At 40.5% G+C, this 18,871-nt stretch overlaps 2 protein-coding genes across 11 annotated transcripts in view; one reads left to right on the plus strand and one right to left on the minus strand.

Moving 5' to 3' along the window:
- The window catches only part of LOC134422090 (poly(rC)-binding protein 3-like), a 495,993-nt gene extending 484,233 nt beyond the window's left edge, over window positions 1–11,760 (plus strand). For 6 of the 9 annotated variants that reach the window (XM_063164066.1, XM_063164073.1, XM_063164092.1 and 3 more), the window contains one exon: window positions 9,629–11,760. In XM_063164066.1, coding sequence (XP_063020136.1) covers window positions 9,629–9,649 — 21 coding nt within the window. In that variant the 3' untranslated portion in view covers window positions 9,650–11,760. Of the gene's footprint in view, window positions 1–4; window positions 3,955–9,628 lie in introns of those variants that run through there. The other 3 variants (XM_063164055.1, XM_063164036.1, XM_063164046.1) reach the window with 1 other exon arrangement.
- ZNF830 (zinc finger protein 830) lies at window positions 5,652–18,239 on the minus strand. Of its 2 annotated transcripts, XR_010028736.1 has the most exons (11): window positions 18,118–18,239; window positions 17,926–18,025; window positions 16,765–16,885; window positions 16,165–16,198; window positions 14,776–14,987; window positions 14,322–14,412; window positions 13,590–13,653; window positions 10,516–10,596; window positions 9,132–9,208; window positions 6,481–7,404; window positions 5,652–6,387 (listed from the first exon to the last, which is right to left on the minus strand). XR_010028736.1 is itself a non-coding variant. In XM_063164113.1 (10 exons), the coding sequence occupies exons 1-10, from the start codon at window positions 18,237–18,239 to the stop codon at window positions 7,221–7,223; spliced, it is 1,086 nt and encodes a 361-aa protein (XP_063020183.1). In that variant the 3' UTR covers window positions 5,652–7,220. The 2 variants fall into 2 exon arrangements, 1 of the variants encoding a protein (XP_063020183.1); XM_063164113.1 differs by having other exon boundaries at window positions 5,652–7,404.
- Between the last annotated feature and the right edge of the window lie 632 nt (window positions 18,240–18,871).

Below are 18,871 nucleotides of genomic sequence, written 5' to 3' on the forward strand. Positions count from 1 at the left end.
TTAGGCTGTCTTCAGAAGTTACTGGCCTGGGGGCTCTGTAATGTATCTCATCATGCCCTAGTGCATTAGCCACCAGACAGGACTTTTCCAAAGCCCCATGAGACAATGCTTTCTATGGACTAATCTACAGAAGAGTTTCTGCCATTTCTAATTTTCTTATTATTCTGAGACATCAAAAGAAAACACTTCCTTTACTCTTTAAGCAACTGTGCTTCCTAACTCTTGTGTTGCTTTCATTACTGTTCCAGTTTTAACACTATTGTGGCTCATAACATAAAGCAGAGACAAGTTATTTTCGGGGGTTGATTTTCATTGATGTTCATGCTTTGGCTAATCTGTATAAAAGCATGGGCCGTTAGTGTTCTAAACCACTGTATTATTCAGCTAGAGACTCGACAGTAAGTTAAATGAGACGTTTTTATAAATAAATTTTTTTCCTGATTAAAAAACAAACAAAAAAAAGACGTGGTAGCTTTGTGCATACAACTGTTGTGTTGTTTAAACTTTGTTCTTTGTAACCGAGTTGCTAACTTGTCATTGAAGAAGCACTATTTTATGGATTGTCAAACTGAGATCACAGACAAATTGCTTGTTTTCAATTAATGATTAAAGGTTTCATATCATCACGCTTAAGGTCCCAGTGCTCATTGGGAAACAGTGTAACATCTGTGCAAGACTGGCAGCCTTAGTAAGGATGTTAGCTCATTGTCAGGCATGATGAGTATCTTCAGGACTAGAGGGAGCCAGATTGTGCAATTAGTAGAGTCAGCAGTATTTCTACAAAACTTGATTTGGTTTTTAACAAAGCTGCTCATTGAGAACTTCTCACACTGCATAGAAAAGACAAATTTGGCTTCATGTTACAAGCAGCCACTGATTTGTATCTCTGGTCTTTTCCCAGACTGAGCTATAGATCAGATACTGGGGAAAGGAAAACAGGAATGAAAGAATGAACTTGGATGCTGAGTACTGTATTACTGAGGCCCTTTGTAATACATTCCCAGCAGCACTGCCCAGAGGCTTCCAGCCTGCACCTTCCACCCTGCCAGGAGCCAGCCCAGGCCCTGGAGGAGCACGGCAGTGTGCAGCAGGACGGGGAATGGAGAGCTGAGCAGGCCCAGGAGCTGTCTCCTGCTGCCCTGACACTCTGCTCCAGCTGTTCAAACCCTCCTTTGGATCTGCTGAAGCGCTGCAGTCACAGCCCTGAGTTCTCCCTTCACACACAAGCAAAAGGAAGGGGCTGGCCCCAAGCTGTTGCTGCCTTACAGCCTCCCTGGCTGTGCTCTGGCCACCTCTGCTCTTAGAGCACTGGCAGTGCTGTCACAGGCACTGCTCTGGCCTCATGAGAAAGCAGCTTTTCTGGCAGCAACCTCCATCTCCCTACTCTGTTAAAGGTCCCTACCTGCTTTCAGGGCTTGAGCCTGGGGTCCTGCTTCCCCTCCCTGCCCCTCTGAGCTTACACGACGATTTATCCTCCGTGGTCTCCAGGGTACAGAGAGCTCTCCAGTGCCTGGAATCGGGGCACGACCAGGACGTACGTGCAGACTGGGAGACCTGTAGAAATCAACAGCTTCCTCAATACAGATGCAGCCACACAACACCCCCTGATGATGAAGGGTGCCAAGGGGTATCCTTACAGAACAGCTCACTGCACCCCAGCACCCAGGAGGCCTGACCCAATGTTGACAATTAGCTATTCCAGCTCTTAGAAAAACTATAGGCTGTGATACTAATTTGATAAAATTGTCTGTTATTATTACTTAAAATACATTTTTATTACTTGAAATGTATTTAACTTCTCATTCTTTAAAGGAGATCTGAAGCTGCTTTCACAGCAGAGACCTCCATAAGTCTTCATTTCTTCAACACCAAAAGCTATTTCTATGGCTAGCCTGGCTACTGTAAATGAAAAAAAATATATATTATTGCAGCTCAACACTAAGTAGGTCAAAGCTTTGCTCTCCCAGTAAAGCTGCCAGGCAAAGGGCAGCAGCAGCTCTGGGGTGTGTAGTATCTTTCACATGAATAATTCACATGTGGCTTGCAGAAGTGAAAGATTTAAACAAACTAGTGCAGGGGCACATTTGTGTGAGGAATGAGGAGAGGTAAATAAAGACATATATACTAAGAAGGAAGTATTCTGAGAGGGTTTTTGCAAAAATGCAGGCAGAAATGTGATAAAATCTAAGCTTGTTTTAATTTCATTAGTTTAGTTGGAAAATATTTCTGAATGGCAAGAAAAAGCTCCTAATATCTTTAATATACAAAACAGACAAACAAAAGACAAGATGGTAAAGAAAAAAGGGGGGGGGGGGAAAGGGTAATGAATAATAGTAAGAAAAGTAGAAATAGAAAAGTAAACCACTCATGCCCAAAGGTAGATAAGAGGAAGCATGTATTCACTGTGAAAAGGTCACTGCCCACACAAATGTGAGTTTCCAGATGAAAGACAGCACAAATTCGGCTTTTGCGTCATCAAATTGGAATTAGGTTCTGGAAGCATCTCAAAAGAATTCAAGCAGCTCTGTTGTGTTTCTCAAGTGAAAAAACACTGACAGCATGAATGCTAGCTGAAACCAGAAGGAAAATAAACAAAGTTAGTCTTCTGCTAATACAGAGTGGTTTCTGTTCTCAGGCATAGCCAGAGGGCATGTGTGGGCCCCAAGGTTCACATTTGGGCCAGTCAGGCTCCCAGGCAGCAGCAGAGTCTCAGTGGTGCCATGAACAGAGGCACCTGGGAAGTGCCTCAGCCTCAGAGGTCTGCACAGGCAAGGTGCTGTTTGTCAGGTTTCACAAAACAGTCTGAAAATGCAGTTTCTTCCACAGCCTTAACACCAGCTGAATGTGTTTCAGCACTGTTTGTATTATTGGGACAGGACCTTCCCCTTCTGGAGTGAGTGTCATGATTATCTAAAAGTCACAGTGCTCACTGCTCCAGGGGCTCAACAGTGGCACAGCTTCTGCAGGGAGCACTGTCATTGTCAGGCTGCTCAGCTGGGTGACACAAAGGGTGTGTTTATTAAAGGACAGCATCCAAAGCAGGGATTTGAACAGAGATCTCTCCTATCCCCTGTAACTTCTGCAGCCACCAATGGTGCAAGGTATTAGTGGCTCCACTGTATTTTTGGAAGAAAGACCTGGTTTAGATGTCTACACAAAGGAACTGCTCACATTTGTTTTCTCAGCTATCGGGCCAGGATAATTCTAATGAACTGATGAACAGAAGATCAAATGAAGGCAGACCCTGAAAACCTGCTTCACACCTGAAATTTCCATCTCTTGGCCCGAGCCACGCTTTCTAGGGGTGTAAGTACACACTGCCCTTCTTGGCACTGAAGTGTACTTAATTCCTTGGTTCCAGGAATCCAGGTTGATTAAATCAGTTTCTGCATCAGAGCATGTGTCCTGTCCCCCTACAGACTGGCATGTGTCTTAGGACAGTAACTGAAATTAAAGAGTCAAAGTCATTTGATGGTACCTAACAAAAGGGAATTTCTGTACCATTACATACTCACACTGTGGTTTCTAATGACACCTGCTACATGATTCATGCAGGCTGAATGTCTGATTTTCTAGAACAACCTTTATGGATTATAAGAAAATAAGTATTTTTAAGTGCTCAAAATATTTTAGTAATATGGCTTTTCTCATTTCTAGCTCAGTGTTTTTAAGATGATAAAATGCAGAGAATAATTATAGTGGAATGTAATAAGCAAAATTTGTCTCTCTTCAAATTGAATTTATTGGCAGGGGGCCTGGCCAAAGCTGACGTCAATGTTCTTTTCAATCAGTATTTGCAATTTGAAGCAAATTTTAAAATTAAATGCTGTAGTGGAGGAAAAACAATCATGTTAGCAAATGAGAACATTGGTTTGCTGTTATTTGGGTTTGTTGGTTTTGTATGGTCACTTTTGGGCTCCTCTGTACCAAATACAGACCTTGTTCCACATTTAAGCCATGCCAGCAGCAGCTTATTTCTTCAGGGCAGGAGAGAAGTTAGCACAGCAGTCACCACTGGGCACTGCCTGCCTTGCCAGGGGAGAGCTCACTACCAGCAGCAGCTGTAGCAATGGTGAGCTGCCCCCTGGAACTCCATTTCAAACATGCAGACACACACATTCTGCCCCTTGAAGTCACTTACCAGCTCCAAAACCACTGAGCTGAGGAATCTCAACTACTTTTTGGTGGCATGAAATTCCACAATTCCTAAGTTTGGACAAGTTTCCATTATTATATGAGTAAATAAGGATTACAAATGTCTTCCTCCCTAACTCTGGTATTTCAGTTTTCTGCAAGTCCTGAAGATCAGAGAATTAAAATAGTCTTCCTAATTCCAGTTAAAATTTCATTTTTAATAGTGGTTATTGACATAGCTAGTTATTAGGATTACTTTCATCTTTATTGTTAAGAAACAGAATTTAAGGAAGTTAAGAAGTGAGAAAGAAATTAAGTACACATTTTTAAAAACAAGCATTTCCTCTGGTTAATAAGCTATCTGAATAGCTCATCAGAAGTACATAAAATTGTTTTCTAAAACTGAAGACATGTTTAAGATTACAAATTAATTATCCCAATGTTTTTCTAAGATACAGGAGATTATTTCCCTTAATAAATTGGCCTGACTACTAAATTAGGTTAGGATACTCCTCTCTTATAGCCATGCTACTTTCATTGCTAAAAAAGCAGGATGATTTCTTGCTCTCTTGACATGACAGCACATGCACGTCAGTGGTCACAAGGGACAAAGACACTCCCATTATCTTCACAAAGCTCTCTAAAAGCTTTGTTTCAAAAGCTGAAGAAAGGTACTGTTGTATGCAGTAAGGTGTAAAACACTTGAATAAAACTGTTTGGAGATCTGTGAGATTGCTCCAAGGAAAAGAGCACCAACTCCTAAACAAAACACAACCAAGAGGGATGGATGCTGTCACTTCCCCAGCAATGCACACGCCCCCTGGCTGGTCCATGTTTCCCTTTCAGCAAGTTATGCAAGGAGAACAAATAGAATGATGAGTGATCTGGTGTTTATTCCTGCCATCTTCTCATAACAATGGGGTGCACTGGTTTGGATTTGAATGTCCAAGATCCTGCACTGTAACTAAACTCACTGCCTTTAGAGATACCTCTAAAGATGAAGGCAACTGGACTAAAACAGATGAACTGTTTTAATGCTCAGTTAATTTCCTACTCATCCACAGCTGAAACCATGATTTGCAGATTTCTGTGCAAGACGAAAGTAAAATTACGGAAAAATGTGCAAAAAGGAAGTGTAATTTACAGACTCAAAGATTAGCATTTTTATACTGTCAAAACATGCATGTCCATGATGTTCAGTGTAACCTGATATTCATTACATCTGTTTCTCTGAAATTAAGCCAAATGCAGAGTGGTTCTGAAGTTTAAGTGTTAACAAGCTTGTGTGCTTTGGTGAGTGGGGTCAGTGAAAAGCAAAGAACAAAAGAACAATCAGGAACTTGGCTTAGCTTTTCTCAGAGAGAAATTGAGGGACTGTGCTTTGGTTTGTTTTGAAAAAGACTGTCCTGTTAATACTGCACCACCCTCTCAGCTGCAAGTTCTCTTTACAGGGATAAATGGATCTAGAGATCTTACAGTGCAGCATGACAGGCACCTTAGACATTGATGTTCCAATGTTTCATGTATACAAAGACATTTTATTTCAGTTTTGGTCCAACGGAGTTTTCTCCAACTTGTGCAAACATTCATTATTTATTTCAATATTCTCTGAACACTGATTCTGTATTTCAATACTCTCTGAATGCTGCTATCTCAGTGACAGTCCTAATTCATGTAAGACTTCAGTGTCACATCAAACATTTCAGCAGCAACAGCTACTTACAATTCCTCTTACTAACAGTTGTAAGCCAGCACATGTGAGCAGGAAAGTGTGGATGCAATAAAACACTGAATTTTGACAGCTTTATAAATAGAAAGAGCTGAACCTAAGGACCACAAAAATTGGGAGTGATAAAAAAGCATCTCACTATAAGGATAGGGCTTCTGCCATATCAGATATTTCCCCAAAAACAGGCAAATCAAACATCTAAATTTTGTTCTAATCTTTACTGCTTGGTTGATAATAATCTCTGAGGCAAGGAACTGGAATGCTTTCATAAGAGCAAAGCTTGTTTTTCCCCTTTAAAATCTCACTAGTTTTAAATCTAGAGTATTTTAAAGAAAGGTTAACCTGTTCTTAACAACTTTAGTTTTTGATATCAATCAAGCCACACGTCCCTCTTATTTTCAACAAGTCATCAGTAAATCTGTATTTGAAGATTCACAAAAGTTAAAAAAAGACACTTACCAAAGGTAGTTCTGCCTTCCATGTCCCAGTCTTGTCAAGTTTGTTGGTTCTTGATTTTACCTAATCTGTGTTTATCAGAACAGAATCAATTTAAGATGCTTTCTGTGCCTAAAATAATATTTTAAGAAAATTTCCAGTATTTGCAATTATTATTTTACCTCCTCAGTTTTCAGTGCAGCACCTTTCTCGCAGGCATTTTGTCACCCTTTCATTAAGTGATGCAGATATGTAACCATGCCTTCTCATCCCTCTGGTTCAAGAAGTGTGAGATATGCTACATGATGGCTGCACTAAGCAAAACAGGAGACCATAAAGAAAAATATCCAGCAATGCTATGGCACATTACAGGCTATACACTGTGGAGAAGCTGTATCTCAGCCTTTCTGAGCTTAGTCCTTATATACACAGAGAAACTGTAACAGACCCTAAAAAAAATGCACATATTTTATTAGGAGCTGGGGCAATGGACAGAAGGCCACCTACAAATTTTAAGAAAACATAAATGAATAGTATTTCCCTTTCCCTAAACCCTCAATCTGGGAAAAATCTGTAGACTATGTACTTCTATAGACAATAAGCCAACTCTCAAAATTACCAAACTGAGCTAATGCTTCCAAAAACCTACAGATTCTTTACAGATTAATTAATCCCACTAAAATACTTCTGGTAGGAAACCAGTCATTTTAATAGGAAAGGTGCATCCAGTATTGTAAAACATTTGCAATATACAGTTTTTACAACAAGTAATACACTACTGTAGATCTACAAAAATTTTTTTAATAAGCTTGGTTCTTTAGCTTACGATCCTCTTTAAATAAATATTTAACAAAAGAATCTCCCTTCTAACAATGGAACCAAGACCACAGATAAAAAGAGTGTCAACCACATTGCAAAAATGCTACAACAAAGCCCCTTTCACCCTCCAGTCTTGTGACAGCAAATCCTGCAGTTCTTCTTCATCTTCACTCCCAACATCCTCCTCCTCTTTCTCTTGTGCTGCTTTTAATCTCATGGCTTCCTTTAACTTCTCCTTTATCTCGTCCTGGCGGTTCCGCAAAAGCTCCACACGGCGGTAGCACTCACTGTTGGAAAGTGAAACACTGTTAACATCTGGGGCCTTTCCACGTTAATGTCATCACCTCCAGTGCTGGATTTTGCTTCTACAACTTTGGATAAAGAAGCTTTACAGCTTCCCAACAGTGAAAAAGAAATAAGCTTTCAAGATGCTAGTGCACCTTCTCAGTATTCTTCAAGTGAAAACAGACTGAGGAGAGGCTTGGTCAATTCTCTAGCAGTGAGACCTGATCCAAATACTTAACAACTGCAATACAGTCACAAACCATTTTTCAAAAAGCACAGAACCAATATCCACTTCCACACAAAAAGGAACGCCATTCTTTGCTCCATTTATGGTTTTCAAGAGGGAAAGGTGTGACATCAGTTATCAATTTTGATAATCTAGTGGTGGCATCTCTGAAAATAAAAAAAGCAGTCCAAAGTGTTCAGATTCTTTATCTGCTTCCTCTCTGCTGTAACGGAACATTTTAAGTAAACACAATCCAAAAGTTTCAGGTTACTATTCACTTTAAAAGTTCTGTCCTTGAATTGTGTTTTATAACCATTCTAGCTACTTCAAATAGGATTTTTTTTTGAAAATGCCAAGTAGTACCAGCCTGATTTAAATTCTCCTTTGCCCCTTTCATTCTTATTTGCTCGGAAGGGTCAACATGGAGGGGTTACTGTCTAGATCCTGTCTGCACTGGCATATTACCAATATGATTCTTACATAGCTGAAGATTTGAAGGCCAAGGAATTTATTTCATTTTCAACTTAATTTGAAATAGCCTGCATTTGAATACACTCAGAAGTCAAACGTTACAAAACGTTTTTAAAAATGTGTTTGGAACTTTCATTTTGGGGAAAAATGATTACAATTAAAACTTGAAGTATTCTACAAATTTCTGAATTTGGTTCTATGTACTTACAACAGCCTTAGTTAGTGAGAAAAATAAGTCCTTAAAGAGAGGCAATTTAGCTCAAGCCCTCTTCAGAATTACACTAACATTGTTAAAAGGCATTCCTGTAATAGCAAAGTTCAGTTTGAACCCAATGCTGTTGTTACCACACACTGATTATGTGCAGCATGTAAATCTGCCCAGAGGGTTGAAGTGAAATTTCTAGTGCCTTTCTTTCTGAGTTGCTACCATTGCCATTATTGCTGTTAATATCAGTGTGTTGAGCTACAGGAAAATGGTAACAAACTGTTCCACTGAGCTGTATTTCAGGTTGCTTGAGTTTAAACCACTGCCCATCCAACCACCACACTCCCCATTTCAGCTAAACAAAACCAAACAAACTGCTTCATGTAATGAAGTGCATCACTCCACAAAACCTTAAACTTCTACTAGAATTAAAGAGGGTTTGCCACAACACAGGACATTTTCAGTACAGGAAATGTTCCTTTAAAATGTTCACACATATTCTACATCAATCAAAACTCCCAGGGAAATACAAATTAAGACATTAAGCCACCTGACAGGGGAAGAGGACAGTTTGTTCCAAGAATTTGCCTTGGGTACCTTCAGTGATTCCAGTGCAATCTCTCTTTGGAGAAAGTTACAAAACTTTGTGTCAAAATCCGTGTCTTTATTAGGTATCATTCTGCAATTTGAGGGAGTTTGTCCTTCAAATACTCAGATGATTAATGAAAGGTAGTATCGCAGATTAGAAGCGTTTTTATCACTCCAGTCAAAGAGCAATCCATTACTGCTAGAGGACAGAGAATTTGAGGAAAAATTGATCTACTTACATCTGCTCATCAATTTCTCCAATCTGGCGATCTAGTCGTCCCTCCTCATCATCTTCTGCCACTATTGCTTCTGAAATCTAAACCAGAAAAGCACTGAGAAAATTCACCTTCATCCTGAATTCCACTTCCACTCCTTTACAATGTCTGTGTCCTCCCCTGCTCCCCTCCACCTGAAGTTAGTGTCAATCTCCTCTATGTATATTCCCATCTTTAAAAGGGCAAATACAGAAAAAAAAAAAAAGTCGGGTTTAATTTGACATGGAAATGCTTTTTCTTAAAATCAAAAGACTTTTGGCTGCTTTGGGGTTATCTTTAGAAATTTTTAATACTCTATGATTTGAAACTGAGCATAAGCAAACGACACATACCCACAGTCTGAGGCTGAAACAAGAGCTCTATCCCAGTGCTTGGGACTTAAATACACACCACTTATTGAACATACTGTTTAAATATTCCCACTGGATCCCGAAGTGTTTCTAACCTGTTATTTTTTTCAGCATATACTTTCTCAAATCTGAATGTCTGGGAGATGCTATGCAATCAATGGTCCACGCATAACTGAGAAGATTCCTCCTAAGCTGAAGAATTATCTGAATGGCTTATGCTAGCAAAATGTATCCACCACTGCTTTTGTATGAACATTTGCTCTGTTTATAGTGCTGACTGCTTTAAAATGAGCAATGAAACATTTTTCTGCACCACCTTCTCAGCAGTTGACATATGAGTAACTATTTACAATTAAAATAATTAAAAGGATAGCAAATATTCTAGGGGAAGACTGAGAACACAGGTAATCTTTAAATTGTACACAAGGGCAGATAAACACCTGCTGCATGAAGACTTTCCATGCAATGGTAAACAGTAAAAAATTGAAGTACAGAAAAACTGGCCAATTTACGTGTCTCAAAACTCTTTCGTCACCTTCCCAGATTTTGGAGTTCCTTTCCAGTGCATTTAAATTAAACATGAAATCCAGGTTACCTACACTTTATAGATACTTTTCTAAAAAGACAGACAAATGGGTAGTGTTTTTAAAAGTTTGAATATAGAGCTAAAGAAGAGCCCACAGTTGTGTCCTGTTTGAATACAGGACACTGATCTGAGGTATATGTTAGCTAAACAGTATTTAAATAAAATACAGTGTAACAAATGTAACTAGATACATATGACTGGATCTTGATTAAAAGTTCTCATCTTAATTTCATTTAAGTGGAAAATACAAAGAACCCTTTGCTCATTTATAAAGTGCATTTAACCACACACTGCATTGAAACAACCAGCTGACAAATGCAGATGTCAGCCATTCTGCAGAGCTGCATGAAACTGTTGTTTTCCTTATTGTGTATAGTATTTAGAATCAATAAATATAGATTCCATTACTTACTGTGTTGACCTGTCGCATTGCCTTTTGAAATTCATCCCATTCTTTGTCCATCTGATCCTTTGGAGCATCAACTTTTCTCACCTAAAGAACATGAAAATGTATAAATTAACAATTTAAGTCTAATGACTCTTTGGGGCACTGTAAAAAAAAAAACAGGAGAAATATGAAAAATTATGCTGTGTTATCAGAGAAGTCTGGTTGATGTATCTCAGTTTAAGTAATGGATATGAGTGAGAGAGTGCAGCTGCACAGTGGTTTTGGAAGAAAAATCTGACTCTGCTCCTGGATTAAACAACATCCATGACTGCAGCTTTAAAGAATAATTATTGATTAAAAGTGGCTGGTGTGGAATGTCTGGAGTAACAGAAGTGAGTTTGATGGTCTGCCATTTCACTGTGTCAGGTGATAACTATTGAATTCTTCTGTAAGCTGCCTGTACAATTGCATAGAGTAGCCATTTCAAGCCAAAAAGCAGTGAATTGTTTGCCTTTGGCATAACATAAAATATCAAACCTTTCAGTCACTAGTCTGCTGGTGTTAAATAGCCTGACTGTATTTCAAATCTAGTCGAATTTTGTTGGCTAACAGAAGAAACTGTACAGCTACAAACCAATTTTAATGACATGCAAAGCTTTTTATTCTGTGGTAGATGGCATTTAGTACTAAGAGATGAAGTCTGAAAAAGTAGTCGTGGTAAGAATGTGTTTAAGATCTACAGCCAAGGTAATCAAAGCCAGATTGTGCTTTTAATGCAAATAAATAAACAAGGTAGTCTACCTGTGTAATTGAAACCTACACAATTCAGGACTGGAAGATGTGGCATATAATGTATTTTAGAGGACAGATTATGCCTGACTCAGGACTGGGTAGAAATTATATAGCTAGGAGAACTAAGCAGTTTGAACATAATAAGTCATGATACCATCTTTTTGCATTAGTTTTATTTTCCCTTTATTCATTCTGCTCTTTTGGTGACATGTCAGTCATCACCTTAGTAAAGACAACAGTTTGGTGTGTTTTGTTCCTGAGTGATTATACAAAATCAAGTAGTATGAATTAAGTTTATAGAATAAATTAGAAGCTTCCAAGCAAACTCATACTGGGAAGTAATAGTCATCATTTCATTTTTCTGTTCTGTTATTATTTCTATCATATGTGTATGTACTGTGTTATTATGCATTGTGGTTGTCTTTTGTAATTCATAATTATTTGTATTTCTTACAATAAATTTAAACACTAAAGTTATTATTTTTCTTGAAATATTTATCTAAGCCAGAATTTATGTGCTCTAAGTACCTGATGCAAATAACAAGCATTTTTCACACCCACAATCTCCCTTTCAAACACACAGTTAATTCTTCAAATAATTATTTTGTGTATGATTCCAACACAGAACCACTGCAGCCACCTCAACATAAGTGATGTCACAAACATTTTCCTCCCTCTGAGTATTAGTTACACTCAGAAAGGGCTCATTAAAAGGAAGAGCCTCTCCAAGCAATTCAATGGAAAAAGTAATCACTTGTAAATTTATCAGTGGAGGCAATAACCAGAACAAAGGTCACTAACCAGTGTCCTCACAGATAAAAGCAGATTCTCCTTTCCTGCTAGGCATTCCTGCATTCCCTACTTATGATGAAACTAAGTATTTGAAAAATTTACTACTTCAATTAGACAAAAACACAAACAAAACAAAAAAACCCACAAAAAATCAGCCAAAGGATGGCTTTTTCAGCTACATGTTTCAATATTCAAAATATCATTATTCAAAACTATTCACATATAGCAACACCTGGGCATGAGTAGTGCCAAAAGAGTCTTGCCAGAGCAAATAAAACACCTAAGCTTGTTAGCTGGGCCAGTGGGACTAAATGAAGATGAAGGAGCATTATTTGGAAGGTCTCCAAATTAGATGTCATGTCTTGGCCTCACAATGCCATTTAAATATACCAGCAGCCTTCCACTGTGTGAACAAGAAAATATACTCAAAGAAAATAAAAAAGACTTAGGCCTACAGCACTGTGTTTTAATAAAGAAAGCAAGAAAGCCATCAAATCTGTGGCAAATTTGACAAAATGAAACAAAAAAAGGTTTGTATTTCAAATACCAGCGTTTTATTTTGGTCATCATTTAGCACCGTGCAAGCTGAAGGAAGCACGAATGGTTTTGGATTTCAAGATTTTTTGTTGTGGGGGGGGGTTTGAGAAAGTTTGAGAATTTGAAGGTGAATAGTCACATTTCTTTTCTGAGCATCATAAAACCCCCAGGTGGTAAAAGACAAGAGGGCTGAAGACCAGGTTCCCTCTTGTGGTGTAAGCAGCACTGGAGATGACAGGGTGTGCCACACAGAGCTGCTTTCATTCCAACAGGATGCACCCCATCAGTCACACAGTGACTCAACACTTTTCAGCAGGATCTCACAAAGGACATTCAAGAACTATTATATCCCCAATTCCAAAGCAAAACTGAATGTACAAATTAAGCGAACTGCTTTTCCTGCGATGACTCACAGAAATAAAGGTACATTGTCCAAATGTCAGTTCAGTATTCCAACCAACAAATGACATTTCTTTAAGAGTCACATAGGAACCATAATCAAAAATACTTTTCAAGAGATGGCCTTAACAAGCTCTTCCTGCCCACCTCCATCCCTTTTCATGTTTTCTCATTCACACAGAATGAATGTTTAAAGCTGCACCAGGGGAGGGTCAGACTGGGCAGTAGGAAGAAGCATTTCTTTACCCAGAGGGTGGGCAAACACTGGAACAGCCTTCCTGGAGAGGTGGCCAATGCCCCAAGCCTGTCAGTGCTTAAAAGGCATTTGGACAGAGCCCTTAGGAACGAGTTTTAGCTTCTGTTCAGCCCTGAAGTTTTCAGGCAGTTGGACTAGATGATTATTATAGGTCACTTCCAACTGAAATAGTTTATTCTAGTCTAAATAGTTCAGTCATTTTCTTACATTCCAGTATGACTGATTACCTGGAAAAGCCTGGTAAAAAATTACCTTACTACTCAACAAATCATTACAACTGGCAGAAATAAATCCAGTAGCATAAAACAAGGAGATCACTTACTTTTGCATCCACTTCAGGATCATCAAAGAAACCTTCTGGCAAAGCTTCAGCAGTGTTTTCTTTTCTGAAACATTTGATTACTATTAGCCCAAGTTAATACTTTACAATCTGCTTCATTGCAGAGTTAAAAATAGTCAAAAATGAAATTCATAATCCTTTGTGTAAGTATGCAGAAACACAGCAGGTTTTTTTAGCCATTAGTTTTTTTTATCTACAACCATCAAAACCTCCTCGTTCAGCTTGATCCTTCCTTGCTTTGAAGGAACTGCACAGAAAGGTTTAAATCTCACTGTTAAAACAAGAGCTGTAGCTTATGCTTCTTAAACTGTTCTTTCCATTGTGCTGAACACCTAAACATTGTAACAGCACAGCTGCTACTTCTGAAAGACTACAGCACAGTCAGAAGGAGTGCTCAGGTGAGCTGAACCATTACCACACAACAAGCACTTTCCTTTAAACAGGAAAGCAGTGGTTGCATGAAGCTCCCACAGTACCCTGTGTTAAAATTTGCAAAGAGATGTCAAACAGACTCTGTATGACACTGCTCCATCTCTTCTCCTGTCCCTAGGGTGCAAGATACCTCTCTGAAATAATGCCTGAGGCTCACATATATACAAACTATTCTGAATGCAAGATAACAATAGGTTCTAAGGGATCACAGTCTCTATTTCCTGGAAGACAAATGTTTGCTTACAATTGCTAAGACTATCAATATTTGATTCGACTGCTTACCTTTCAATTACCTTCTCATGTATCTCTGCTTTCTGTATGGATCCTGAATGGGAAACTATAGGAGCAGCTGGAGTTTTGGTGTCAAAAAAGTCTATAGGAAAGGACAGAAGTCTATGACAAAAAGAACAGCTGTTCAGGCATTTTCTAAAATTCCTACTACACAGGAATTTCAGTTAGTACCTTACTGAATCAAGGGAAGAACAGACCTATGTTACTTCCCTTGGCAGCCTCAAACAACTAGAACATAAAATCAATGAGCAATCACCACACAATAACATGAGATTCTTTGCTAGTTTATCTCTACTTTCAGTATTACACACCCTCACCATCACCTAATGCAATAATTAGAAAAATAAAATAAAACCTTTCATCATCAGTTACATCACAGTTTCTCCTTACAGAGAATTACTATTAATTACTAAGAATTACTAATTACTATTTCAGTCAGCATTACCTGCAGGCAGAGAATTAGCTATGACTTCTTGAGTTGGAGGTGGAATTTCAGTTTTACGCACAACAGAAGATTTGCTTGTTTGTTCTTGTTCCTCCTCTTCTTCATCATCGTCATCATCGTAATTCCCTGACAATAAACTGGGACCTGGGCCCTTGGAAAGCTGTACACTGGCACTGTCTGGCTGTGCTTCATCAAAAAAATCTGCTGGCAGCCTGGTAAAGAGCCCACAACACAAGTGTCAGAAACGTCACAGCAGTGACTCCAGCCCAGCAGCAGCAGCCCAGGCCCTCTGTGAGAGCCTGAGCAACGCCCTGAACGGCACAGCTGCCAACACAGCCACTGTCTGAAGGCAGCACACGCCTGGGGCTCTCATTTGAAGTTCCCCAGAAATGCCCAGGTTAATTCTGAAAACATATTTTAGATCCATTTTTCCATTTGCATATTCACATTAATAAAAATAACCCATAACAAATTGGAATGGTGGTTAAAGTAATTCTTTTTCCACCTACTAAGTAATTTGCTACTTATTTTGGGTACCTAGTGCTGTCCAGGACTGCAATTTAGAACAGCCACACAGGCTCAGCAATGAGAAAACACAGATTTGCTGGAGTAATAGTCAAACATTTTTCCACCTTGTATTTTAAACTAATTATACCAACAAGTTCAAAAATGGACGAACCTCTCAAGTGTTAATTTTGCACACAAACTCAAACTCGTACAAGGAAACAGCAAGTGGTACCTATGAAAGGTAGTAATTTATCCTGTGAAGTGCAGAGGAGACCCACAAGTGTCACCTGACATCTGCCCACCCCACAAAGATGTCTGAATACCATCAGAAACTTTTAGGGGCAATTGAGATGCTTAACCCAACCCCTTGAAGTCAAATACAGCCCTATACTTGTACAAGTTCAACTGCAGCATATGCACCTACACGAATTCTAGGTGACAAAAACCATCCTAATAAAGATCTATCACTTGTTAGTAGTTTTTGTTAATAAATATCATTGAATTATACATTGAAAATTTGTCTTAATTTCAGACTGACACCTCTTCTTTAGGATGTCAGCATTATTAGAATACATGCTACAATCTGGTTATGTTCAAGCTGTGTAGTAGCACCACGTGTCAATCCTTTAACGTCTGTCAGTGACAGTAAAATAATTCCTGTTTTCTCAGGGAATCTTCAGAGTTGATACAATTATCTCCACCCAGGAAGATGCTGCCATGTTCAGGACTATACAACTGTGCTAGGGAACAGGAAGAAGCAGGGATCTGCTGACTCTCTGAACCTTTGCCCTTGTACAGAAAGCAGAGACAAGGAAGAGATGGATGAGAATGCAGCCATTGATAGTTAGAAAAAATTCCTAGGTAATAACAAGATCTACTTACCCTGATGAAGACGTGTGTGGCTTTTCATCTGTACCTGTACAACAGCCAAGAGAACTTCTTAAAATCCATGCTTTTAAAAGAAACATCCCTAAGGCTTCTATGACAGCACCAAGTCCCCAAATGCATACATATTTAACATATATATTTACATGTCTGGTAGCACCAAGGGAAAAAATTAACTGTCTTTCCTTTGGCAAGAATTTTGGTGCATGGTTTGAGGAAACCCAGTGACTTGATTCCACTGAAAAGGAGTAACACCACTTCTGGGCAAGTGCTCTTACTGCTTAATTTACACTGCTTCCCTGGGCCAAGCCCACAGTTCCATGACATAATTTAACCCAATAAACCAGAAGAAAACCAGGTAAACTTCCAAAAGCACTGTTTTCTCCTGACACAGAACTCACAGAGAAAAAACAAACAAACTTTTCCCCTTTTCAGCAGCAATGGGCTGACATTAACTGAACAGTCTGGTGTATTCATTAACTGTTCATTTACTCAACAGTCTGGTATATTCATACTCACTTCCACAAGAACAAAACAAACCAAAAACATTCAAGGTGTAAAATGGACGGATTCTGGCAAGCATTTCCCTCTCATTACCTTTTACTCTCTTTAGGTCTGTATTTTCTGTCTCAACTGTTTTTCTCTTGACAGGATGAGAGGATGTGCCAGCAGCTGAGCCAGTGGCTGTCTGCTTTGTGCCTTTTAATTCTGCAACTCTCTGTAAAGAAATAAAAATTCGGGGCACGTTACTAGCAGTAACTTCTGGATTGCAGCTTAAAATACAGAATGAACTTTTACAACAGCTCATCAAAGTGAGCTGATACCTTTTTAGAACAGTATCACTGAAATAGACACCAGAGGTACCAAAACAAAGACCAGTGTTTCTGTCAGCCTCTGGAATGATGTGACATGGAAGAAGAGGAACTGACATTCACACAAGGGAGGCTGTACCAGTAGAAAAAGCAGAGCAGTGACACTGACAGCAGTAAAGCACTGGAGAGAAGAGCAGGAGGGCTGGATTTATTCTAAAGTCCTGGAATATTAAGTGTTTTAAAATAAAACATGACATTTTAACATCATGAAAGACATCACCCTGCCTTGCCACAGTCATCTCGTCTGAATACAGGCAATGAACTGGAACCCCTCTGTTCCTTTGGTCTTTTCCTCAGTACTTGTAAAATTAAACACAGTCTTTCAGTTTTTGCTAAGAAGTAGCAACAGAACTTTAAAGGATAAGAAAAAAAATTGGGTCACATCCAAGTTACAAACTCCCTGACTTGCTTCACAAGTTCTTTATCTTTACTGCTGAATTACAAAGAGGAAAAAGAAGGTGCATTTTCTTAACCCCGCATTAGCTGTCACTGGACAGCTCACAGATGCCCGAGCAAGCCCGGGGAGGCGGAGGGGACGGGTCCAAGTCCGAGCTGCAGACAAGTGACGGCCAAAAGCTGTCGCTACGGTGGGAACTGCTTCACCGGAGGAGCGGACCCCTGAAGGACACGGGACCCCCATTCTAGGGGCTGGCCTTCAACCCCCACCCGGGCTTTAAGAGAACAGAGGCCAGACGGAACAGCCAGGCGGGCTCCCCCCTCATCCCGGCGGGCTCCCCGCCGCTCCCGCTGCCGCACCGAGCCCGGAGCAGCGAACCGCAGGCCCCGTTCCGGCGGCGCGGCCTCTCCCAGCGCCTCCCCTTCCCAAGCGCTGTCCCGGCGCTCCCCAACCGCAAAGCCCGGCCGAGACCCTCCGCAGCGCTCTCACCTCCCGGTGCTGCTTGCCCAGGACGTGGGTCTGCCACAGCAGCTCGCTCTTCACGGGCGCGTTGCACAGGGAGCAGCTCAGGTGCCCCAGGCTGTTGTACGTGCCGGCCGCGTTAAGGGAAGCACCGAGCGGGGCGCGGACCCCCTCCCGCCACCCATCCCTCCCAGCCGAGCTCTAGGGTGCCGAGGATATTTGGCGAAGGGCGAGTCGATGCGCTTCTTGCCGGCGTTCTGGCGCTGCTTCTCCCTCATGAGGCGCCGCAGCTCCTCCTGCCGCACCTGCTTCCGCCCCGCGCCCGCCCCGGCCGCCGCCATCTTCCCCCGGCGCAAGGGCGGGGCCGGCGCGCACCGTGACGCTACCGGGAGCGCAGGGAAGGGAGGGGCGGGAAGGGATCCGTGTCCTGCCTCCGGATGTTCTTCAGTGTGTTACTAAAGAACATTGTGGATGTTCTTTAGTTAAGCCTTTGGAGCACCAACAGAGCTCCACGGACACAGCAGGCCAGCTGTGGGACACGGCTCTGAGTAAGCTGCCTGAAACGTACCCCACCCCTCACGCCAAACCACCCAGATAAGTAAAAGATAATAAACATTGCATCCCATACGTCCAGATCCAGAAAAAACAATCACGGGGTGAGTCAGGTTGGAAGGCATCACAGTGGGTCATTTGGTCCAACCTGCCTGTGTCCAACACAGGACTGTGTCCAGATGGCTCTTTAATATCTTCAATGAGGAAAACTCCACAGCCTCTCTGGACAACCTGTTCCAGTGCAAGGTGTGCAACACAACCGTGTAAAGTACTTCATGTTATTAAAAAAAAAAAAAAAAAAAAAAAAAAAAAACAACAAAAAAAACCCCACAGCTTTTTAAAAATTCGGTGCCATTGCCAATCCTGGGAACACTGGAGGCCCCAAATCAGGCATCCTCCAGTATAGTTTTTATGAAGATCC

The sequence above is a fragment of the Melospiza melodia genome, chromosome 1 (genome assembly GCF_035770615.1).
Source record: "Melospiza melodia melodia isolate bMelMel2 chromosome 1, bMelMel2.pri, whole genome shotgun sequence".
Lineage (NCBI taxonomy): Eukaryota > Metazoa > Chordata > Aves > Passeriformes > Passerellidae > Melospiza > Melospiza melodia.